Source organism: Agrilus planipennis, unplaced genomic scaffold (genome assembly GCF_000699045.2).
Source record: "Agrilus planipennis isolate EAB-ADULT unplaced genomic scaffold, Apla_2.0 scaffold5, whole genome shotgun sequence".
Classification (NCBI taxonomy): domain Eukaryota; kingdom Metazoa; phylum Arthropoda; class Insecta; order Coleoptera; family Buprestidae; genus Agrilus; species Agrilus planipennis.
The window spans coordinates 2,529,686-2,554,420 of NW_020442468.1; the positions used below are offsets into that span (position 1 = coordinate 2,529,686).

Genomic DNA, 24,735 nt, shown 5'->3' on the forward strand with positions numbered 1-24,735 from the left:
AGAAGTGCTATAAATTGTGTCATAACTAACAAGAGCCACTTACACGTGAGGGTACAAATATTAAAGTATAAGGGGGTAACTAACTACACATACCTACGATAGTTCTAATTAAATAGCAACAAAATTGTAACGTAAATATTGTATTGCTAAATAATAATAGGTCATTTTTCATGAACGTCTTTTTTTCGTAATCCTCAGTCGTCCTGTAGTGTATCGTCACAGGCATCATAAATTAAAAATGACCCGAAAATCCAATAATAGCTGATTTATGGATGGGGTTGTCGATACTGTCTTGCGAGGATTTAGTAGTGACCTACGTCGGTCTCTCAATACGTGTATATAACGTGGTACAACAAAATCGATTGGTCTCTTCCAATATTCTACGATATATATTTATTAGATAGATACTAAAACTAACCGACATTATTTTCCAAAACCCTTGGTGCTTACCTATTGTAATAAACACCAGCGGAAAAACCGGGAAAATCTGATGGAAAATGCTACACTGTAATAAAAATGTGTTGTAGTAGCAAGAGATATAAGTAACATGAATGTTTGTACAAAATATAGGAGAATAATTCTAATGGGCTCAGGAAAAAAGACTAATAGAAGTGTTTGCCTAGATGTCAGTTAACTTTTTGGCATCATAAGCAACAAAAATACCTAGTGGGCAGGTTAAAACAATGCAGTATCAATTGAAAATGTGAGCAGCAACTGTCCACAAAACTTTTGAACGTCTTGGTGTTGCAGTTTTGTTTTGATAATTTCTTGGTCTTGCACATTTGGCAAGACTATGATTGAGATCATTGACCTACGTATGTCAAAACAATGCTGCATCCATCGAGGATGTGAGCCGCAGCTGTTGACAAAACCTTTCGACGTCTTGATCTTGCAGTTTTGTTTTGATAATCTCTTCGTCTTACCCATTTGGCAAGACTATGATCGGGACCATTGAGCTAGGTACGTCAAAAAAACAATGCAGCATCCATTGAAGATGTGAGTTATAGCTGTCGACAAAACATTTGGATGTCTTGGTCTTGCACATTTAGCAAGATAATGAGCAAGACCATTAAGCTACGCTGCCACGACAAAGACCAAGTCTAAATGAACAACAGCAAGACATTTTACTGGTCTTGGTATTGCGCTTACTCCTCACTAATAACAGTTTATTTCTACCAGTCCATAAATCCAAATAATATTCCTCACATATTTTGACTTCAAATCAATATCAGACATGTTGGAATACAATATTGCTAATTATCAAAATGTCAGTTACAGTTTTTTGTAATTTCGTCTAAAAACGTCTTCGAATTTGCAGCGAATTTTCTTTTAAATTACGACCGATTTTATACATTAAAACCACCCCCATGAGTCACGCAACTCGGTCGCTTTAATTTTAGTCATAATGAGAACTCAAACGGCCGTTCTCATGTTGTTTCATGTAAATGGTGAAATGGAAATTCACTTATCTTAAGGATCAAGAATTCAATCACAATAAAGAAGCGATAAACTACAATGTAAGAGTACGTACTCGTTCGAGCTTTAACTCTGATCGTCGTTATCAAAGTCTAAGCGCATTAATCTTTAACAGCAATCGGCTAAAACATTGTTTATGACCTGATAAATAATGGATGAAACAAATTATTTATTATGGGAATCAAATCAAAATTCCAACTTAATCTTTTTGGTGCTGCCATCAGACAATTAGACCATATTACATAGCATCAATATGTACATGCTTCAAATGCCACCTCAAAGTTTTCAATTTAAATCTCACACTTAAATCTTATGGGATAGAGCCCTTTGTTCAAGAGACAACTGCGAGAAGACATCCTAGATTGAAGGTCAGTCAGGATAAAAAAAAAATGTGCTAAGTACAAGTGTGACTTACAAACTACAGTTCTTACGATTTTGCAAAAGTTGTTAGGCTATCTCATAAGAAAATAATTTTTTCTATAATATTTCATGCTTAATGTTCTGCTTCCATCGATTCTTCTCTTATTATCTTTTTAGTCGATTTATTTTCTGTTATCATTATAAGGTCGTCAGTTCTAAGACTGGTTGAACCTCTACTCTTTCCTATCCTGAGCATCTTCGCATCTTCTACCTCTACTCCTCTTAGCTCTTTAGCTCCTATTTCTACTTTTAATATGTCTCCAACTAATCCATCGTCTATCCACGGTATCATCATCATTTGTCGATCAATAAATTCAAAGAAAACATTTTACCTTTCTTATAAAGTACCAACATTTTGTGCATTCCAATTTAAGTTTAGCCATTGATTTAACGCTAAGTATAGTTCAGTTAATTTGTTGTTACCCTTTGTACCTTCTGTAATAAAACGTAATTTGTTTAATCTACTTTCCTGTTGTGGTAACTATTTATTAATTTGTTTTTTTATCACACTTTAAGTAAGGGTTTTAAACGTTGATTACGTAATAAATAAATAAATTTACAAGCAGATTATTTGATATGGGTTGTTTCATTTTATTGTTTTATTGTATCTTATGTAGAATTAGAAATATTCTTTTTTAAAAAGTTTATTGCTTCTTAAATGGAATTTCAATATTAAATTTGCCTCGCAGAGATAGACATTCCGTAAAAGAATAAAGTCCAAACAGCTTTATTGCATATATGTAGATAGCTATGCTAATTAAAAATACTTTGCTTATGTTTTTGACTACATCATTTTAACTATATCGTTTTTCTCATTGAGTAAATTAGCATGGAAAGTGTAAGAACGTCAAGTACATCAATTGTTTTCTATGAGATTATGACATACTCAGTTTTTGTTAAGGGGTTTTGATGGTGTTTGTTGATCCTGTAATTAATTTTGGTTTACGAACGCAACAAATATGCTCCAGGGGTTTGCAAAACTTGGACTATTTCGTGGTTTAAAATTAACAATCTAGGCACCCCTTTTAACTTATGCAACTATTTTATACCAAGAAGCACAACGATACGATAGGTGGCAAGACTAATAAGACGTCATGTTACTTAAGGCTTTGAGAAGTACATCGATCTCAGAGGGAGCAATATCCCTTCTAAGAGGGATAAGTAATACACGGCGACTACACTAATCCAGAGATTTTCTTCGAAACACTTCTACTTTGATTTTGCACTCTGCTTAAGCTTTCCGGGGATTAATCGGGGATTAAGTTTTCGTAAGGAATTGCCAATTCTGTTCCGTCTTTGAATAGACACAAGTGCTTTGTCGAAAAACATTTCGCACTTTCACCGTTTTGTTTTTTAAATGCATTAGAAACTGAAAACGAATTTATTGTGTTAATGGGATAGACTAAATCAGGGTTGACCTTGGAGGATGCTTAAGAATGAAAACGTTTATTACAACTTTAAAAAAGTAGTAAGGATTTTATTTCTGCAAGTCCATACAATCGCATTTTTTACTTATTATTGTCATTATTAATTGTTGACGTAAACTACTGCGCTTTTTTGCTGGACCAGATGACGAACTTGGATTGGTGAACTAATCTTGACGTGCAGCTCGACCCCGCTATCAGTAGATAATTTTATGTGCTGATCTTCCGGAACTAAGTCGGAAGGATCCGGTACTTTTATGACTCCTCCCGTTTCAGGTGTTTCGGGAAGTGAAGGTTGTTGGGAATCGGATGGGATATCAGATTCTGGACCTTCAAGTTCGGGAGTGGCAGGAACTTCAACTTCTGGGGTGGCAGGAACTTCAAGTTCTGGGGTAGTAGGGACTTCAAGCTCAGGGGTATCAGGAACTTCAAGTTCTGGTGTTGCTGGAACCTCAGGTTCTGGATTAGCTGGTGTTTCAGCGTCTGGTGCAGATGGATTTTCGTTTCCAGGGATATTGGGTACAACTGGGCCGGCACCTACTGATGGGCCTTCGATTGACTGATTTATATCAATTAATGAAGCTAGATGGGGCGGAACGTCAATAAACAGCTTTACTTTTATTCCATTTTCTGTTTCAAGAACAAGTGGTTTAAGTCCGATGGGTTTTTCTTCAGGAACAGATATAGGTTCTACTGGAATTGGTTCTGGTCTAGGAATTATAGGTCGTTGTGGTTCATCTTCTGATAGATCAGGGTTAGAATTTGTGGGTTCTTCTGGAATTGGAATTGGTTGTGGCTTAGGAATTATAGGTCTCTGTGGTTCATCTTCTGATTGATCTGGGTTAGAGACAATAGGCTCTTCTGGCTTTTCTGGTTCGGGAACTGTAGGCGTTTGTAATTCATCTTCTATAGGTTCTGGTTGTGGTACAGGTAAATAAACAGGCCTCTGCGGTAAAGCACTTTCTGGTACGGTAATCGATTCATGGGCTTCGATAATATGTTGAAATTCTGGAGGAACATTAACATGAAGCCTTACATGAACTCCATTTATTGTTCTGAATACAATTGGGAAGACGGAGGATGATCCACCTCCAGACGGGACATACGGCACATCTGGGATTGATGGCGACGATGGTCCATCTCCAGACGGAACAGACGGCACGTTTGGTATTGATGGTGGTTGTTCAATTGGCAATTCTTCCTCTACAGGCAGTTCAACTGGAATTTCAGGCTCTGACGGATCAACTTCAGGGGTTTCAGGGGTAAGATCGCTTTCAATAGGCGTTGAAGGATCAGCAGGTAGCAGTGGAACTGTCGGTGCTTGTTCAGAATTTTCTTCGTTATCGTCGGTCGCTGGCTGTAGATCAGGTGGTAACGCTAGGAGCAACTTAATTTTAACACCATTAGATGTTTTCAAATGTACGGCATGTGAAGCTTGAAAATCATCGTCGGAATCTTCTGGCGCTGCAGGAACTAGTGCATCTCCTGACACGGCCAGTTGGAATCGTTTATCATTTTGAACAAACGAGTCCTGTTGTTCGGCATCTAGAACACGAAATTTAAGCAAGTGCAAGAACAATTATTGAAAACCAATTTGCATACTTACTGATAAAGCTCAACAGGACGGAAAGTAATAAAAAGGTCTTGTGCCACATTTTGCTTCTGCCTTTATAGAAAAAGCAATGTTTACATGGCATTATATTCAATGTTATATACCGCGCAGTAAACTTTTACTATCTATAGATAGCGATTGGCAGATTGTTTGTTCATTGGTCAAATGGAGAAGCATGCGTGTATGTATTTATAAAAACAGATTACACTGGCGTGATATTTCTTTTCATTTATTGGCGGATATGCTTGTTCCTACCATTCCTTCGAAAATGATAAGATTCTTCTGTTAATAATCGTTTTAAACGTTATTAAGAGTTAACCCTGATTCCGATAAAAAGCCAGTCTTTAAAAATAAAACAAAAAAATGTAATCTATTGATAGATTTAGGTCTACTAAAGCCGTCGTAAAGCCATAAGTTTTTTACAGCCAATAAAGTGACAATCACTAAATAATATCTAAAGATTAATTATTACTTGAATAATAATTATTATAAAAATGCTTTATGGCACTATAAATGTTTATACTCTCTTAGAATTTGATCAATTAGTTTTAGTCTTGGAGGTACTTAAAATAGGATTACATTTACAATAGGTAATATAAAGTTGATTATTTATGACACTTTAGAAATGTTTTAGTTTAATCCTAAAAGTATTCAAAGTTTAATTGATAAGATGCAAATTCAACGTATATCAGGGAGATTTATTAATTATTTTATATTTTTTACACAATGTTTTGTGTATTAGGTGATTTCATATACATAATTATCATAAAGAAACACGAAACAAATCTTCAACTTATTGTAAATAAACTATTACTTTCGTTGAATAGCCTTACGTTTTAGGAATGTCAACCAAAAGTTGAGCGAATACCTACAGCGAAATAAAAGAGCGTCATGCAAAGTTGGGTTCTTTTTTACAAGCTAGAAATGTTTGGAAACAAACGGCTATGCATATAAAAGAGAGAAAACATTTTTCTACAAAACATGACCGAGATGTGAAGGGTCAAAGTTGACCTAAATTTTAAGTGTACATAGGTATTGTCGACTCTAAACGTTTGTAGTTTATAAAAAAAGCAGTGCATAGAACTTTTGCTTCTAGCGTTTTTGTACGTTCCACAGAAAACTAAAGTATCCTAACTGCATTCTTAACTATTTGCAAGTAGCAATCTAAACTACATAGGTCTTCCTCTGTACTCCTATTTCTGCTTCTAATGTCTCAGAAGATGTCCTACTACCTTATCTTTCGTTTACCTTATTAACTTCCCTGCAACCTTTTGTTTGTTCTTCTACTCATTTCTAACCTGTTCTATCCTCGACATTCTCATTATCCATCTGTAATACCACTTATCAAGCTCTCTTAACTTTTTCTTTTCCGTCGCGCCCACTTCTCGCATCCGTACAGAGCTGTCTTACAAAACGCACTTTTAATAATCTTCTTCGAATTTTCAAATCAATCGATCACGTTCTATTTGTTAAAAGCGACTTCCCATTCGCTATCCATAAATTATTTTGTCACTAGTTTCATGAAAGCGAAGAAAGATATTGAATCTTCGAAAAATATAATATAAAGAAAAGATTAAAGATGTGATGATATAGGAAGATGTTAAAATGGCGTGGGTACAGATTGGTAGGACACCTTCTCAAGCATGAAGGGCTAGTAAGAATCATACTAAAAACATAAATGGAAGTTAAGGGGGATAGAGGTAGATCTAGACCAGGTTATTGTTCACAAAGGTTGCTCGAGTTTTCTAGAAATGCGATGATTGGCCCAAGATAAGAAGTGGAAGTGCGTGCCCAATCGGTGTTCGGGCCTGAGACCCTATGATGACGATGAGGATGACAACATCCTTAACCTTTTTTAAAACGTGTAGAGTTTGCTATTGTGTTTTTTGTACTTACGCTAATTAAGGAATAACAATATGCTTCTGATCTACAATGGCTATAAAGATTTAAAAAACTTCAATGTTTCATTGGCGGTTTCAGGGGATATCTAGAGGACTCTTTGGGAATAGAGGGACATCTGTTTTGCAAATGTTTGATGCGGTTAAAACCCATAAATAGTGGATAACAGTTCCATAACTTGTGTTTTTTAACTAAACGGTAATTCCTATAAAAATTAAGGAAAAATAAGTCCATGAGAAAATATATCAAAGAAAGTATGTAGTTAACTTAATGTTTTCTATTTATTTGCAATATAAATTTTACCTTAACGTAAATAAATAAAATTTGTTAAAAATCTATCAAAGAATACTTTTATTTAATATTTTGATTTACACATTTTAGTCAGATACAAGCAAATTGACTGGTCGTTATTTTATTTATTTTAGCGGAACCAAGTTACTGGTAAGGAAGGACGCACGGAAGCGACGCTGGGTTCTCCGGAAACACCCGATGCACCAATTGGGACGCGAATTGTGAGTTTGAGTTCGACTGCATCACCATCTGCGGTGGCCTCGACATCAGAAACAGATGCATCATTAGAACCAATCACAACAGGAAGGGTTGCAGCGCCAACTCCTGATTCTACGAAAGCTGGAAGGGTTGAAGCACTAACTCCTGATCCAACCTCAGCTGGAAGGGTTGCAGCACCAACTCCTGATTCAACCTCAGCTGGAAGGGTTGCAGCACTAACTCCTGACCCAACAACGGCTGGAAGGGTTGCAGCACTGACTCCCGATCCTACGGCTGCAGGAAGGGTTGCAGCACTGAAACTAGCGGCTTGGGTTGCTGAAAATCGCGTGTTATTAAATAACGATTAACTCTGGTATTAATGAAGTCAATTATGTTTAGTAGCTAAAATATATAAGTGGATTATTTACCTGCGAAGAAGCAGAAAAGTGCTACAATTGCGGAATGCATGGTGTTACTTTAGTTGATGCTTGAGAAGAACTAATAACTTTTACCGTTTCGAAAGTGGTTTAAATATATTTCCGAATAAAGCGTCATCATTGTCATTACAATTCTTTATCAGGCCAGCATATGTTATCATAAGCCTGCTTTATAACCACTATTTGCTGCTTTTTTATTTGAAAGAAAACAGCACGGTATCGATAATAATTAGTTTCATTGCAGGTCTTAAAATTTATTATTCATACTGCACATACTTAGGTCGTATCTATTATCATTTTTCCACAGAATTATTTGACCTTCCTTTTCTATTTTTTTGACCCAGATTATACAGTTTTCATTAATAACATAAGGCGTAAATCTTTCCAGACTTTTACCGCATTATTTTCTAGTATTCATTAGAAATTCAGGTTAACTCTGAGATTTTTAATTTGTTGCAACGTGGATATTGTTATAAATCAACCAATTCCTTGCGTACTTCATACTTCTTTAATGTCTTACATATTCCAGTTCTTACCTAGATTAAATTACTGTGCACAAGTAGTTAGGGATGTGGGTTCTTCTAGTTTTATTACCGAGCGGCATGGCCTAGAGGTTTAGACCATTGCTTAGCATTCGGGAGGACGCCGGTTCGATTCCGGGTCCGTCTGCCTTGGTCCAAGTTTTTCTGTGGTTTCCTTGGATCACTTAGGCAAATGCTGAGGCAGTAACAATCCACAGATAATCTTTCATTCTCTTCCGTCTTTATTTCGTCCGTCTCATCTTTCTCACCCGAACCACCACCCACCCATTCCTACGATTACTGAAAGCAGGTTGAAGAGGGCCTTGCGCCCTACCTTCCGGCAATGAAACACACAAAAGTTTTTTTTTTTTTTAAAGTCTAGTTTTAGGGAAATGCGAAGATTAGCTCAGGATAAGAAAGAGTGGAGGTGCGTGTCCAACCAGTCTTAACACTGATGATGATATTTCAGTTGATATAAGTGATGCATTGCCTCATATAAGTTATTTCTTTTTATATTGTACCTATCCATTTACCTCTTTTATAATTCGAATTTATTTTTGTTTTTTTTTTGTAATTGGGGGTTTCAGATCGTTTAGTTATTAAATAAATAAGTTTATACGATTACTTGTAAGTGTTATTAATTTAATTGAATGCATGTGTGTGGATTCATGAGGTTACAACAGGAAGGAGCAACTGGGCTACCTTGGAGATATCTCGTTTTGGGGATTTGAACTGGTCGGCCAGATCGCCAGATCCTTTCGGTTTCGATTTTACCATCACGACACACAAGCCTTTCAGGTATTGAAAGAAGAAAACACCAATTTGGTGTCAGATATTTTGCGAGCACAAATGTGTATCAACTCATCATCTATTAAATTTTTATGTTACGAATTTAATACCTTCAAATGAACTTTTTGTGAGTACAGAAACTAATCATATTCTATTTATCCCACTCGATACATGATCTTTTAGACCTTTCTGTAACAAATTTCATGTTCTCCAGTAATGGTTTAATTCATTTTTCTCCCTGTTTCGAGATATAATCATATTATGGAATATGATTTAATTCCTTAGTTCATTTAAGAGTTCAAAAACAAAGGATTTGAACCGCCTGTACAGATTTCTATTGACGTTTGGTTCACTTATCTACGATTATTAATATGCCTCAGGGAAGACATAGTCAAAACATGTTTAATGTATGCAACAATTCAAGACTTATGTTTAAGAGATGTAAGTAATAAGTTTCAAATTGTTCAAAACTTCATCATTATCAACACCATAAGAATTGCATCTTCATTATAAAACATTAAAATAAAAGAGTTAATAGGATTCGGTTGTTTATTCAACTCTAATTTTTAGTTTATACAGCGCATATTAATGATTCATAGATGCGTAGGTTATTTAACGGATCCAGTCCTCAATGTGACCAGGAAGGGAGGGCTCTGCTGGTCTGGTTTCACCGGATACGCCGGAAATCCCAGAAATCCCGGAAATTCCAGAAAGAGCACTAGCACCAATTGGGACGCGGATGTTCAATTTCAATTCAACAGCTTGATCGTCGCTTGATGGTTCTGGCACACTGACAACTTCTGGAAGATCGACTGGGATCACTGCACCCTCTTCTGGTACGTCTTCGGATTCAATTGGTGCAGGTAAAACTCCAGGGCGGACAATGGAATCTTCTTCAATTGGTGCGGGTAATACTCCGGGACGGACAATTGATCCATCTTCAATTGGTGCGGGTAATACTCCGGGACGGACAATTGATCCATCTTCAATTGGTGCGGGTAATACTCCGGGACGGACAATTGATCCATCTTCAATNTTTTTATTTTTAATGTCAGGCAAAGTTCAGAAATCTCCCTGTTTATTTCAATTATTTTAATTGGACACCGCCGTCGCGACGCTTGCGAGCCGACAGCAAGAACCCACTATAAAATAATTAATTAACTCCGCGCTAAGTGCAAGGGAGTAAAACTAGTCGGCCAAGTTCAGCAATTAATTTTTGTCTGCCGCAATAAACGTATTCCTTGTTAGCCATCTGTCTCGAATAAAAGCAGAGAAGAATTTGCATTTTCGAGACCGGCTCGTGTCATTCTTTTATGCCTTTTGACGCTATTATTACCATGATTTTAATAAAAGAGAAGAACAATTACGCTGGGTTTTACGACAGGAACAACGAGAGAATCCACAAAGGCACATAATTTTTCCACACAGCAAATAAAAAATACCGCATATTCTCTAAGCTATACTGAGACTGAATCACTGACATGTACAACTTAAAAGAAGGTTGATACCCCATAGAAAAATAAAAGAGAAATTTCGATGAGGCTTTGATAATAACAAAACATTTATATTTAAAATACAGTTGCAAGATCATTAGAATGATCAGGAAACTTAAAGTTTGACATTAGTAGAACAACTAGCGGGGTTCAGCATCCCGGCGTCATTAATTTCAAGATGGCGTCCAATTTTTGATCATCCGTTACAACACATTTTACCAATATTATACTATATATTGACTGTTTCGAACATTATATTTATTTTATTTTTTTTAAAACATCTCACTGCTAGATGGTATCACGAATAGTTTGAGCTAGAGTCATAGAATATCAACGCCGGGGCGAATTAATATGCGCCTTACTCTTTTATGAATTTAAAATGGTTTAATAAAACGAAAGCGAACAATGGTGTCTGACCTATTAAATTCATTTTCACCATCACCGGTAAATATGACCCGCCATAAAAATATTTCTCGAGTATGTATTTTAATTAAAAATCCAGAACACGAATTTCAAATATGAAAAATTTTAATAATGAAACGATAAAACCGAATGGTATCAAACTAGATTTTGCATCTACACAAACTACAGAGATTTGGACATATCTATACGAAACTTTGTATAAATTTATATAAATGTTTAAACAAAAACCTCTCGGATTCATATTTCAATCGTATTCTATTCCCCTTCTTCTTTCAAGCGGTAACACGGACTCACCTTTGTGTGTAATATTTCATTAAATAACATTTTGAGTACATATTCGTGGCACACGATTAATATTTCACAAGATTTCTTATGAGCATTAACAGGGCGATTTTACCATGTCTGAAGGTACATCTCCAGATTGAGACTTCTTCAATTGAACTAGTATTTCAAAATTACTCACCGACATGCCAAGTACTGCAACGACACGTACCTGAAATAAAAAATAAATAAAAAATAAAAAAAAGTTGAAATCACTCACCACGAATTGTTACTATAAGAAAAAGTCAACATTTATCTTAAAAATATTTAATTGACCGAACGTGTTATCAGTTTTTNGATTCCTCTTCAATTGGGGCGGGTAATACTCCGGGACGGACAATGGATTCCTCTTCAATTGGGGCGGGTAAGACTCCTGGGCGGACAACAGATTCCTCTTCGACTGGGGCGGGTAAGACCACTGGACGGAGAATGGGTTGTTCAGCTGGTAGGACCGATGGTCGAACAACTGCAGCTTGGCTGGCTGAGAAATGACGAGAAAAAATGTATATTTATATTATAATAGTTTAAAAATACTTTACTTACCACCAAGGAGACAGAGGGCGAAAGCGATCACGATTGGAGTCATTTTGTTTTTGCTTTTTCGTACTTGAGTAGACAATGTTTCTTCCAAACCGTTTTTGCCTTATATACTCATTATGTGGTCGCTATCAATTATTGGGGATTACGTATTATACTAGATATAATTCAGAATTACACTTCAAACGTATGATAACGCTTTTGTAACCATAAAATTAATTCTTCAGTAATCGCCGTTTATTGAGGATATTCAAAGTACATCTATTATCAGAGCGTTAAAGAATGCAAGAAGCCACTGATAGATTCGTATCTAATAAAAGAATTATTGCGACGCTGTATTGTAACGAAAAAATTCGCATTTTGAAATTGAAAAGATAGTAATGGATAAAGTAAAATGTTCTTATATTTCCTGCAAAGCTATTAGAAGTAAAAGAAAATAAGGTTTCGAAAAGTAAACGAAAAATTAATGATTTAATAATTAAGCTAAGAGATGATGGATTTTCTTAAAAGATTGCGATGATCCTTCCTCTTTAAACCATCGAAAAGTAATCTAAATCCCACTATAAGAAGAAGTAATTTAGTAGATATTGTTTGTTGAATTTTCAGGTGCTGGGTATAGTGACATAATAATTGTGGTAACAATTAATAAAAGTGTTTTTGACTTAAACGTTGCGTTATCTTCTATATTATTTCTTTCAGTCCAGTACGCAAAAAATTGAAAAGTAGAGTCTGTTGTGTCTAAGTACAGCCAGTAACAATGTCAAAAAAGTTAGTTATTCAGATAAAAATAATAAATAATTGAACCCTAAGCTTCTGCAATATTCTGATTGAACGAAACTGCTAAAAGTTGAGTTGAGAGCAGTGAAACAAAACAGACGCTAAATATTTAAATCAGTTGCAACGTGTGACTTTTGATGGTTTTAGAAAAGTTTAAAATTTGGCTTTTTCGTTGAATTAATAATATTTAGCGTCTAATTTTTAACGGCTTGACCAAACCAATTTTTGCCAATGTGTTTCGTGTGGTTGGTTGTGTATTATTTTTTGTGCAAAAGTACTTTTCTTGATGCTATTTTTCATTATTTATTAAAGCCTCGTGATTGTTCTGTCGGAATAGAATTTTTTGTTTCGTAATATCGAAAAATTGATAAATTGAATGCGTGCAAAATGTAATGAGATTATATGGTTACTCGACAAATAAATTACGTTATCTACATGTTCCCTATGACGGACTTAATGCCATTACGTTGAATGTTCTCTGGCATTTTCGTAGTTTCGTAGTGTCCTACCAACTTATCTCGCCTATTTCTTACTGACTTCCGCAGTGTCCTCTGTTCTCCTATTTTTTCTAATGCCTCTTCATTTCTAACCTTCTCTATCCACGGTATCACCACATTTCGAACGCTTCTAACCTTTTCTTTTCCTCCGCGAATTTCTGAATTAACCGTTCGCGAACATAGAAGTAACCTCTTTTAATTGAAGACGACTCGGCCCTGAGCTATCGTTTGCTTTATATCCCTGCTACTCCTTCCGTCCTGACTTATCTGACTTCCTGGATACCTAAAATCAGCCACTTCTTCTAATTCTTCGTCTNCAGGAACAACGAGAGAATCCACAAAGGCACATAATTTTTCCACACAGCAAATAAAAAATACCGCATATTCTCTAAGCTATACTGAGACTGAATCACTGACATGTACAACTTAAAAGAAGGTTGATACCCCATAGAAAAATAAAAGAGAAATTTCGATGAGGCTTTGATAATAACAAAACATTTATATTTAAAATACAGTTGCAAGATCATTAGAATGATCAGGAAACTTAAAGTTTGACATTAGTAGAACAACTAGCGGGGTTCAGCATCCCGGCGTCATTAATTTCAAGATGGCGTCCAATTTTTGATCATCCGTTACAACACATTTTACCAATATTATACTATATATTGACTGTTTCGAACATTATATTTATTTTATTTTTTTTAAAACATCTCACTGCTAGATGGTATCACGAATAGTTTGAGCTAGAGTCATAGAATATCAACGCCGGGGCGAATTAATATGCGCCTTACTCTTTTATGAATTTAAAATGGTTTAATAAAACGAAAGCGAACAATGGTGTCTGACCTATTAAATTCATTTTCACCATCACCGGTAAATATGACCCGCCATAAAAATATTTCTCGAGTATGTATTTTAATTAAAAATCCAGAACACGAATTTCAAATATGAAAAATTTTAATAATGAAACGATAAAACCGAATGGTATCAAACTAGATTTTGCATCTACACAAACTACAGAGATTTGGACATATCTATACGAAACTTTGTATAAATTTATATAAATGTTTAAACAAAAACCTCTCGGATTCATATTTCAATCGTATTCTATTCCCCTTCTTCTTTCAAGCGGTAACACGGACTCACCTTTGTGTGTAATATTTCATTAAATAACATTTTGAGTACATATTCGTGGCACACGATTAATATTTCACAAGATTTCTTATGAGCATTAACAGGGCGATTTTACCATGTCTGAAGGTACATCTCCAGATTGAGACTTCTTCAATTGAACTAGTATTTCAAAATTACTCACCGACATGCCAAGTACTGCAACGACACGTACCTGAAATAAAAAATAAATAAAAAATAAAAAAAAGTTGAAATCACTCACCACGAATTGTTACTATAAGAAAAAGTCAACATTTATCTTAAAAATATTTAATTGACCGAACGTGTTATCAGTTTTTGTATTAATTAAATTTATAGGCAAGTAACTGATAATACATTTTTTAAAATGAACGGATATCGAAAAGCAACTTCCTGTGGTCAAAAATTTCAAGAGACAGCGAAAAATTTGTCGAGAGTTGAGAGTTAATTGCGTGTTCAAGAGAATGAACTCGGACATAAACCTGAAAGGAAATGGGTCGTTAAATTATTAGAAATGTTCCTCGCTCGTTCTTAATGATAGAGTGAAGCTCTACACGCCTTTCTTTTTCAAACCAGAAGAGATGTATCCTTATAGTTTACATATATTCCAAAAGCTTCTTTTGGTACATGATCAAATCTATTTTCGAGTAAAGCTGAACAACTTCTTTGCTACTAATGTACATAGGATTATTAACCTACATAAACTTGATGTACAATTTTATGAGATACCTACGTAAACCTTTCAACGGCTGATTTATTAGGAACTGAAGTAGTTCAAGGGATTCACCAATATAACAATAATCCTAGTTCTATCTGATTTTGATTTGGTTGTTTATGTTTCTGTATAAGAAGAATTTCTCAGAAATTAACCGTCCACATACCCATGTAAAAATGATATTCTCTTTTGAAGACAGCCAGTTATAAAAGTACCTAATTATTAGATACGTCTGAGAAGCTACAGGGTTTGTCCGGAAAGTAATAGGACTGAGTCGATTTAAAAAAATTTATTGAGCCAATCGTTACAATTCTTTAAAAACTTTCAAAATAGGCTCCATCTGCGTCGATGCAGCGCTGCCAGAGCGATTTCCAAGCATTGAAGGCGTCACGGAAGGCATTCTCTGGAACAGCCTTAAGAGCCGCGGTGCATGCTGCTTGGATCCCCTCTGTCGTCTCAAAACGCTTGCCTTTCATCGGCCTTTTCAGGCGAGCAAACATAAAAAAGTCCGGGAGGGGGGGCCACATCTGGGCGAGAAGACGCCGGCGTGTGCCACTCGGAAGTTTGCCTCTTTGTCTCGGGATCATACTCAGAGGTCCATGACTCGTCACCTGTGATTACGTTATTCAAAAATTGTCGCTTTCACACATGTTTAAATTTTCTTGACACACTTCCACTCTCCGGAATTTCTGGTCATCAGAGAGCACTTTTGGGACCATCTTCGCTCACACCTTGCGCATGTTCAAATGCTCCGTCACAATGTCATGAACCACAGATTTTGGTAAATTTAATATCTGGGCAATTAGACGAATACTTAGCCGACGATCTGAGTTCAAAACTTTGCGCATACGAGTCACATTGTCGAAGGTCTTCCAGCACGGTCTTCATCGGCGACCTCTTCCCGGCCCTCTGAAAAGGCCTGGTGCCACCGAAACACACCATTTCTTGCTAAAGAAACATCTGGGTAAGCCTGTTTGATCATATCAAACGTCTCTGTCGCAGATTTACCGAGTTTCACACAGAATTTAATCGCGTACCTCTGCTCTAACGAACGCTGCATTTTCGACTTGCACCACTCACAGAAACTCATTGCGCGAAAAAGCCTGTTCTGACTCTCCAGATGCTCGGAAACAACTCATCAGCCGCTCGTTCTTTAGCTAGGAATGCCCCCTACCGAATCCAGTCGGTGCGCGCACGCTCCGAAGTACAGTCGCGGCGAAAGGAAACCAGTCCTATTACTTTCCGGACAAACCCTGTATATTATTACCATCAATATTTCTACAAATCTACCCAAATATATTAAAATGATTCGCCAAAATGCAGTAATGGTATAGGTATTCATAGATGAATCAAAAGATTGACTTGATGGTTACGGAAACACTATTCCGTAGGAAGCATGTCGTATGTCCTCGTACTGTAATAGATGATTGATTCGGTGTCGAAAGAAACTTGTAAAACATGCGAGAATGATATGTAGTATCATGTCAGAGTGCCCTGTTGTCGTTCATTCACATTCACGCAGTTGTATGAAATTTTACATGATGTCAAGGAGTCCATGGTTTCACGATAATAAGACCGACTGCGGCGATGTCAGGCGCCGGTTCACGAAACCGTCCCAACACAGTCCTATCCATCATTTTGACAGACACACGCAATGTCCGCCGACTGAACCGACTGAATTACGGTTGCATAGTTTAACTCGTAATGATCTCTGCGGCGCCGTGAAATATGTGCCAGTAATTTAGGGTCATTTTTTAACCCTTAAGTTCCAGGCGTAATTCGTGCCATCAGCGGTGCCGTTCAATCTTCGTGTCGCTGTTATTTACAACACATAACGAAACACCACCAACGTTTTCTTTATAAAATTGCGATGGGAATACGAGCTTCCCAATATCTGTACAATACATCATTACGAGAGGTAGGTACTTTGTAATCTTTTCCCATTTAAAAATGGGGTTTTTGCAAACCAGAAGTCAAACCAGGATATTTAGATAGTCTTAATGTGTATTTAGTCGGTTATATGTTACGAGGGAGAGAGTTTTGGAGTATATGCAAGAATAGAATGTAAATCTTCTATATTAGTTATTCTCAAAGTGGTCTATATTGACACCTAGGGATCGATTCCTCAGAACTGCAAAGGGTCCATGAACAACATGCAAATGGGGGTCCACGAGAAGAGTTCCAATTTAAGGCGGTCGTCGTCATCATTATAGGGGCGTCAGTCCTGAGACTGCTTGGACTTGAATCTGTACTCATTCTTATCCTAAGCTAATCTCTAAAACTAGAACATCCCACATCCTTAACTATTTCTAGATCTACCTTAACTCATATTAATTCCAATTTCTGCTATGTCTCTAGCTAGTCAACTAGATATTCATGCTTGAGAAGGTGTCCTACCAACTTAAATGGAATAATAATTTACATAACACAGATATTATCTATTACTTTAAAGATGTTCTGACTATGGGAATACCCCAGTGAACTGTTAATCCACATAGTCACATTCAAAAAGAACTTTGATTTCTATTGAACTTATTGATGTTCCACCCTTCAATTACGTAGATTCAGTTCTGTGACCTTCTTGAAACATCACCTCCTAGAACAGAACCTCTTTTAATTGTTTAAAACTGTATCTCAGAGAGGGACTGTAAGTATGTTTAGATCCGTTTAATATACGTGTATACCTAATTAAGGTTAGCACCTTCGGTGTTTTGGACTTTTTAAACGTTTTTATACAGAATTTTGGGTTTTATTGTTGTATTCATTCTCCTATGTGGTAAGATTTGACGTTAAGGTTTATCCTGTTAAACTCATGGTCCCTCCCGCCCTGCTGGGCGTAGTCGAACATGGTCATTCCGCAAGAAACTGAAACTATTAAGTTTTATTACGGTCCCGACCCGCTTTTATAATTGCAAAAGTGAAGAGAACAACGACTAACAACGCCAGAAATTGTGTACGCCCCTTTTTACATTTAGTGACAGCAATTTACAATTTAGATTTCTTCCGGAGACATTTCGAAACTCTCCTCCTGCCTACGGGCTAATTTATTTTATAAGAAGACGCGGCGTGGAAACGTTTCGCGGGAGAAAAGAAAACGAGTGACAAACTCTTCTTTTCTTGCTCCGCGCTAATTCCTTTTCTAACCTTTTTTCGCTTCGGAGCAGCATTCTTTCGAAATGTCAACACGACGAAACGTTCCAGGACAAGCTGTTGAAGGATTAAAGCCCGACAGCTGTTACTTTTTTTTTTTTGACAACGGATCGCGTCAAATGCGTTAAAGACGCTCGCTGGTTGTTTATTTCTTAAATCTGAGTAGGGCAAGGACGTACTTTGTTCAAAACCCAATTTCGATTTAGCAATGATATTTGTGAAGGAAAAATTAGGATGAAATATTTAATGAAATAATCAGAACAATTACCACAATTTTGAGGATTTAATGGTTTGTACGTGGAGAATTAGGAGACGAAAAATTAGAAGAAGAGGCTGATTTTACGTATCTAGGAAGTCAGATAAATCAGGACGGAAGGAGTAGTAGGGATATAAAGCAGCATTCTATGCTCGCAAATGATTAATTTAGAAATTCGAAAGAGATTGTCAAGGGTGTATGTTTGGAGACCCTGTAGGGGTGCGAAACATGGACAGTGGGCGCGGCGGAAAAGAAAAAGTTAGAGAATGTGGTGTTACAGGTGAATGATGAGAATATCGTGGATAGAGAAGGTGAGAAATGAAGAGGTATTAGAAGGAATAGGGGAACAGAGAACTTTAGAAGTCAACAAGAAATAGGCGAGATAGGTTGATAGGACACCTTCTCAGGCATGAAGGTCTAGTAAGAGACATAATAGTAGCAGAAATAGGAGTCAGGAGGGGTAGAGGTAGACCTATGTTAGATTACTGTTCGCAAATAGTTAAGGATGCGGGTTGTTCTAGTTTTAGGGAAATGCAAAGATTAGCTCAGGATATGAAAGAGTGGAGGTGCTTGTCCAACCAGTCTTAGGACTGACGACCTTATGATGCTGATGATAAGGAGGAGAATAATTTAAAGAAACGATAAAAAAAAAAGAAAAGTAAACGGTCATCCAAACAAACGAAAGCCAAAGTAGCAGCAGTATATTCGGTTCAGACTGAACATCTTTAGGCTGAAACCCAAAACGCTGTAGGTTGGGTTCTAGTGGTAGTTGTCAGAGGCTAGTACATGCCGGCACTGGATACCAATAGGTATGTATTACGATATGGAATTGTATTGTAGAGTACCGAGGGGCATGGCCTACAGGTTTAGACCATTGCTTATCATTCGGGAGGACGCCGGTTCGATTCCGGGTCTGTCTGCCTTGGTCCAAGTTTTTCTGTGGTTTCCTTGGATAACTTAGGCAAATGCTGAGGCAGTAATGTTCCACAGATAATCTTTCATTCTCTCCTGTCTTCATTTCGTCCGTCTCATCTTTCTCACCCGAACCACCACCCACCCATTCCAACGATTCCTGAAAGCAGGCTGAAGAGGGCCTTCCGCCGTACCTTCCGGCGTAGTCCGGAGGGACTGCCCGCCCACCAGCGTTACTGACTGGAACACCCAAAAGGTTTTTTTTTTTTTTATTGTAGAGTACACATGTGCCGTCTTGGCAGTCTACTATGACCAGGGTTGTAAACTGACCGGAGGGGTACTGAACGCATACATCCGGCTCGTGTGTAGCCGTACTTAGTTGTGAGACCACGAATTATAACTTGTTAATTCTTATCACACACAATGGATAATTCTGACATTTTAGCATTTTGTTGAAACCGTATACGGCGTGCTGGTGGAAACCAACAAGTTTAAAGTTCATAACTGACGACATTGACCAAATGTGAACACTTCAAATATTGCCTTGTTTTAGTTCTAAATAAATATGGTTAAATTACTTATTTGAAAACACGTATAGTATGTTTAATTTTAAAGTTGCGTTGCTGAAATTGCAATAAAATGGCAAATGGCCTGTTATAAATTTCAATACTTTTGTGAGTATTTCACATGGAAATTTAAAATAATTTACTTGAATAACACAGGAAAACAACTAAAACTATACGGTAAATGTTACTAATCAATAGCTGAAATAAAATAGTATTTGTTTTTTAGCATATGGAAAGCAGAGATATGGAACAAATAATTTACATTCCTGTTAAATAAATTGCGTATATAAATAAACGTTCAGGTCAAACTATTGGATGGAAAATATTGAACCATATACCAAATTTTAGTTCAATTCTGTTGTTGTTGATATATACTGGGTACATATTTTACATTATTCGGATTCGAAATACAAAACAACAAAATGTTCCTTATTCCTGGTAGAAGAGAAACACAATAAAGTTTCTTTTGTCTCTCATCAAACTGCTTCGCCACTGGTTATTATTCGTATTTTACCTACATTAAAAGTTCATGAGAGGATTTGAAAAGTTTCCAGAAAGACGGCCTCGGGAATACAAAACAGATCGTTTCGGGGTGTATGAAACCACTTTAGAAATTTTGTTTCAAAAAATTCCTCTTTCTCGAAGAAGAAGTAAGAAACTCATGAAAAAGTGAATTTTAAATGACAAACATAAGCAAAAAGCAATAAGATATTTCTTTAATTACATACGCACAACCCCACTTTGTTGCAATTAATAACGTAAACATTTAATGGATTTAATGGACAATGAAATGGAAGAAGTAAAACATGAAGAATGACAACATATTTCTTGACATTTAGGCGATGATCTGATTATATTGTAATGTTCGTGGGTTTAACAAAATTTACTTACTACTAAGACTGATAACAAAAACTATTTATTTACACTAATTATTAATATATCATTGTTCACTGCGCTATTTGTTTCACTGCTATCACTGTCAATTTATTTTCCGATTCACTTCTGCAACGGTCAATGTATATCTACTCTTCTCGGCGATCGTCTCTTCATTTAAATTTAAATACTCTTTTGTTTACTTTCTGGAACCCTCTAGAAACATCCGGATAGTTTATTTTTTTTTGAACTGTTTAACTGCTTTCCCAGAACGCAGGTACGACACACACATTTACAAATACGGAATCGATAAGCCGTTCACGCACACGTGTGCCCGATCGCACACAAACAAGCTCGTGCTCGCTACAAAATTGATGCTATAAACGGCTTCATTACGATGACATGGACTTAGGAATAATGATAAGTGATATATTTTAGCAGAAAACAAACTGCAAAATGCATAGCGAAAGAAATTGCTTAAATTTATGTACCTATACATGTACAGTATTTCATTAATGATTGTAAATTTTCTTCACATTCAAAATATAGAAAGTAGAATAAATAAAGATGTGATATAGGGAATATTTTTTTTATTCTCGCAATCTAAAGACGAATAACAGTACTAAATAAAATAATACCATCTACTGTGCGGATGTAGGTATCTTTCGAATGCGATACGTGCTGTTTCATTATTTCTGCTTTTTTTTTTTGAAATGTGTGTTTACAAAGATATGTGGAAACAATGGGGAACAATACCTTTCAGGAGAATAAGAAATCGCTGGTAATCTCTTAGCATAAACCTTTTGGAGATGCGAAAGAAAAGTGAAGCTATTTTTCTACCTCTTCCATAAATATTTGAGTACTCTTCTTGGGGGCACTACCTCGCAAATGGAGAGTGAGTGCTGTAGAAGAAACGGCGTTGTAAAAGTAGCTTATGAAAGAGTGCTTTTTGCCCGATTTTCTTTCAGGGAATGTTTTCAATTCCTTTTAAAACTGGACAACACTTCTTGTTTTACATGAACATGTTCCAGTAAAAGGTCGTCTACCTGTTTCAAATGAAAGCTGAAACTTTTTGAAACAACACTTTGCCGTTACGGATATTTAGTGATGCTGCTTCCGGAAGCATCTGCCTTGGTTCAAGTTCAAGTCTATCAATATTATTATCATCAACTACTCCATCTCGCAAATCTCTTTTTATCTCATATTACTCGCCAATTCCTATCCACCAAATTGGACCAGAATGCAAAAGGCGAAGTAAATTTAATGTCATAATGTGCGATTTTGTTCAAAATGATAAAAATTGGGTCTGTTTTCAAGGAAGGTTTATTTGAAGTTGTAAATTGAAAAAATGATATTGGTCAAACGATAGAGTTGATGCACATTGGTGATTTCTTCTGCAATGTTGGCTTTCAAAACATACAGGGATTCTGGTTCCTCAGGTTCCAGCAGGACTGAGTAACTGCTCGAACAGCTAGGCAACCATTGATATTTTGAAGCACAATCTCTCGTTTGGGCAATTAAAACAGGTTAGCTAGATCGTCAAATCTAACGGCTCCAGGCGTTTTGAAAAACGGTGATGTTTGGAAAGCCAACATTGAAGAATAAATCCTACTTTGAAGCCAGATGCTTTGTGAGCAGCAATTTGAAACGTCATAAATAGAGCAAAATGTGCATCAACTCAGGAGGTCGTCATACGACTGATATGATTTTTACAACTTAATATCATGCTAGTCAACTTTATGAGACCTTATTTTTCTACTTTTAACAAACTACCAGCCAATTAACACTATGATCTTCCTAGATCTTCCTGGATAATAGAAGTTCCAGAGTATAGTAGGAAAAGGCGTGGGATATGACTGTGGAATTGTGCCGATAAATAATTAATATGTATAATTCTGTAATGTGCCTTGAACTTTTGTTGCTATAATCGGACTTTTTCGATTTTGATCCAACATTTTAGATTTTGACGTGACAACGTCTTATAATTCGATGGAGCCGGCGGCTGCACGCACGAAAAAACATGACTCATGCGGCGTTACCTCGCTCTGAGGCGTTCCATGTAAGGCTTGAAGTGCAAGCGAGAGCGCGGAACGAGCGACAAAGAGGCACAATCGGCCTCCGCGTTCGGCAGCGTTCGACATCTGTCTCTCTCCTACTCGAGTGAGCGATGCGTCCGCGTGGACAGCTGCTATACAATAATACATTTCCATTTACCTCCTTCTCTATATCCATACAAAATATCTATCAAACAAATAAAATTAAAATTTTCTTTTGAAAAATGAAACCATTCCATCAGTATTTTCTTATGACGTTGTCACGTTCAACTATCGTCAGTAAATCGACTTTACAGACAACTGATTTTTTTTTCCAGCGTATTTAAACATTGACTAGTCCAGCCATTAACTAACGTTGCGTGTTATCTGATTCTGTTGATGTTTTCCTTCCCAGAGCATCCAGTTTTTTCGGGTATATTTTTCATTTGTATTTGGTTAAATTATGTTTCTCTCATTCCATCGTATTCGTCGTCTTTCGCATCACGCATCGGCCTCAATTTCTCCTGGAGCCATTATATCCGGACTAAATAGAGTCTAAAGCAGGCGCAGTTATCTGCAAAACCGTTTGCTCTACACAGTATTACTCTTAATTATCCTTGAAATTGATATAAATCACACGAATTACCTACCAACGCTGAATTACCGCTACAATAAGGGGCATTTCTTTCCATTTAACTCGCCTCCTTAAGTAAAACGGCCCGAACGTTTTAGCATTTTAAGGGAAATATGATCTGGCCTAACGAGTTTCCCTCAAAACGATTTAGGAAATTTGGATAATATATTACAGTGAATTTTACAACCTCATTACCATTTATTTAACAAAGGCGTTAGCCCAAACGACTGCCATTTTTGCAGGCGTTGCGGAAAAAAAAACACAAAATAAGGCAATTTGCGGTAACAGAAAATTTGAAACTGTTCTTAATTATGTTTCTTCAAGCGAATTATCAAACGAAAATGTAATGCAATCCTACACAAAGATAGGGTCATATTGTTTTCAAATTAAATAGTAAAGAATTCCTTTTGTTCAGGAATCAGGAATTTTCTAAATGAGAGAACTATTATAGGGGGAGTTAGTTTCATTGTCACATATCTGTTATCATTGGGGCAATCAACTTTACATGACCATATTCAACGTCATTTTAGCATGCAGTGACTCTCAACGTCACGCTCCGAGGTCTACCTAGAGAATTGGGAGTCAGTTTACTGAAAGGGGGACTTTTATCCAATATAATACAAACTACAGGGAAGTTGTTTAAGCAATAAAAGAAAAAGTATCAAAACAAAACTAAATATTACTCAGGTGATTCCCCTGCTGAAATGAACAATGGAATTTTCATCATCATCATTATAAGGTAGTAAGTCCTAAGACTGGTTGTATACGCACCACCAATCTTTCCTATCCTGAACTAATCTTCGCATTTCCCTAAAACTAGAACATCCCCCATTCTTAAATATCTGTGAACAGTAATGTAATCTAGATCTACCTCTACCCCCCTTAATTCCTATTACTGCTTCCAATACATCTCTAACTAGCCCATCATTCCTTAGAAGGTGCCCTACTAACTGATTTCGCTTATTTCTCATTGACTTCTATAACGCCATATGTTCTCCTACTCTTTCGAATACGTCCTCATTTCTAACCTTCTCCATCCTGGAGAAATTTCGACAAAACCGTAGAGAATAAAAAAAAAATCGGTTGTCTGTAAAGTCGGTTTACTGACGATAGTTGAACGTGACAACGTCATAAGAAAATACTGATGGAATGGTTTCATTTTTCAAAAGAAAATTTTAATTTTATTTGTTTGATAGATATTTTGTATGGATATAGAGAAGGAGGTAAATGGAAATGTATTATTGTATAGCAGCTGTCCACGCGGACGCATCGCTCACTCAAGTAGGAGAGAGACAGATGTCGAACGCTGCCGAACGCGGAGGCCGATTGTGC

At 36.5% G+C, this 24,735-nt stretch overlaps 4 protein-coding genes across 9 annotated transcripts in view; all 4 read right to left on the reverse strand.

Moving 5' to 3' along the window:
• Positions 1 to 24,735, reverse strand: part of LOC108735721 (cubilin) — a 230,979-nt gene that overhangs the window by 53,333 nt on the left and 152,911 nt on the right. For 4 of the 5 annotated variants that reach the window (XM_018467862.2, XM_018467852.2, XM_018467834.2 and 1 more), the window contains one exon: positions 14,431 to 14,460. The exons of the other annotated variant lie outside the window; for it this stretch is intronic. In XM_018467862.2, coding sequence (XP_018323364.1) covers positions 14,431 to 14,460 — 30 coding nt within the window. The remainder of the gene's footprint in view (positions 1 to 14,430; positions 14,461 to 24,735) is intronic. 5 annotated transcript variants of the gene reach the window in all.
• LOC108735765 (protein PELPK1-like) lies at positions 3,342 to 5,195 on the reverse strand. The gene is made up of 2 exons (XM_018467908.2): positions 4,927 to 5,195; positions 3,342 to 4,865 (listed from the first exon to the last, which is right to left on the reverse strand). The coding sequence occupies exons 1-2, from the start codon at positions 5,015 to 5,017 to the stop codon at positions 3,424 to 3,426; spliced, it is 1,533 nt and encodes a 510-aa protein (XP_018323410.1). The 5' UTR covers positions 5,018 to 5,195; the 3' UTR covers positions 3,342 to 3,423.
• Positions 7,206 to 7,860, reverse strand: LOC108735803. The gene is made up of 2 exons (XM_018467963.2): positions 7,749 to 7,860; positions 7,206 to 7,656 (listed from the first exon to the last, which is right to left on the reverse strand). The coding sequence occupies exons 1-2, from the start codon at positions 7,786 to 7,788 to the stop codon at positions 7,253 to 7,255; spliced, it is 444 nt and encodes a 147-aa protein (XP_018323465.1). The 5' UTR covers positions 7,789 to 7,860; the 3' UTR covers positions 7,206 to 7,252.
• LOC112906699 (repetitive proline-rich cell wall protein-like) lies at positions 9,603 to 11,955 on the reverse strand. Of its 2 annotated transcripts, none has more exons than XM_025981343.1 (3): positions 11,848 to 11,955; positions 11,616 to 11,785; positions 9,603 to 10,102 (listed from the first exon to the last, which is right to left on the reverse strand). In XM_025981343.1, exons 1-3 carry the CDS (start codon positions 11,888 to 11,890, stop codon positions 9,680 to 9,682), a joined length of 636 nt encoding a protein of 211 aa, XP_025837128.1. In that variant the 5' UTR covers positions 11,891 to 11,955; the 3' UTR covers positions 9,603 to 9,679. The 2 variants fall into 2 exon arrangements, with proteins under 2 accessions (XP_025837128.1, XP_025837129.1); XM_025981344.1 differs by having other exon boundaries at positions 9,603 to 10,091; positions 11,605 to 11,785.

Bases quoted from the DNA above. Each gene is read 5' to 3' on its own strand.
- LOC108735765 (XM_018467908.2), bottom strand. From the start codon at position 5,017: ATGCCATGTAAACATTGCTTTTTCTATAAAGGCAGAAGCAAAATGTGG. The intron at 4,866-4,926 runs GTAAGTATGCAA...TTCGTGTTCTAG, and splicing joins CGTCCTGTTGAGCTTTATCA to ATGCCGAACAACAGGACTCG.
- LOC112906699 (XM_025981343.1), bottom strand. From the start codon at position 11,890: ATGACTCCAATCGTGATCGCTTTCGCCCTCTGTCTCCTTGGTG. The intron at 11,786-11,847 runs GTAAGTAAAGTA...GTCATTTCTCAG, and splicing joins CGCCCTCTGTCTCCTTGGTG to CCAGCCAAGCTGCAGTTGTT.
- LOC108735803 (XM_018467963.2), bottom strand. From the start codon at position 7,788: ATGCATTCCGCAATTGTAGCACTTTTCTGCTTCTTCGCAG. The intron at 7,657-7,748 runs GTAAATAATCCA...CGCGATTTTCAG, and splicing joins ACTTTTCTGCTTCTTCGCAG to CAACCCAAGCCGCTAGTTTC.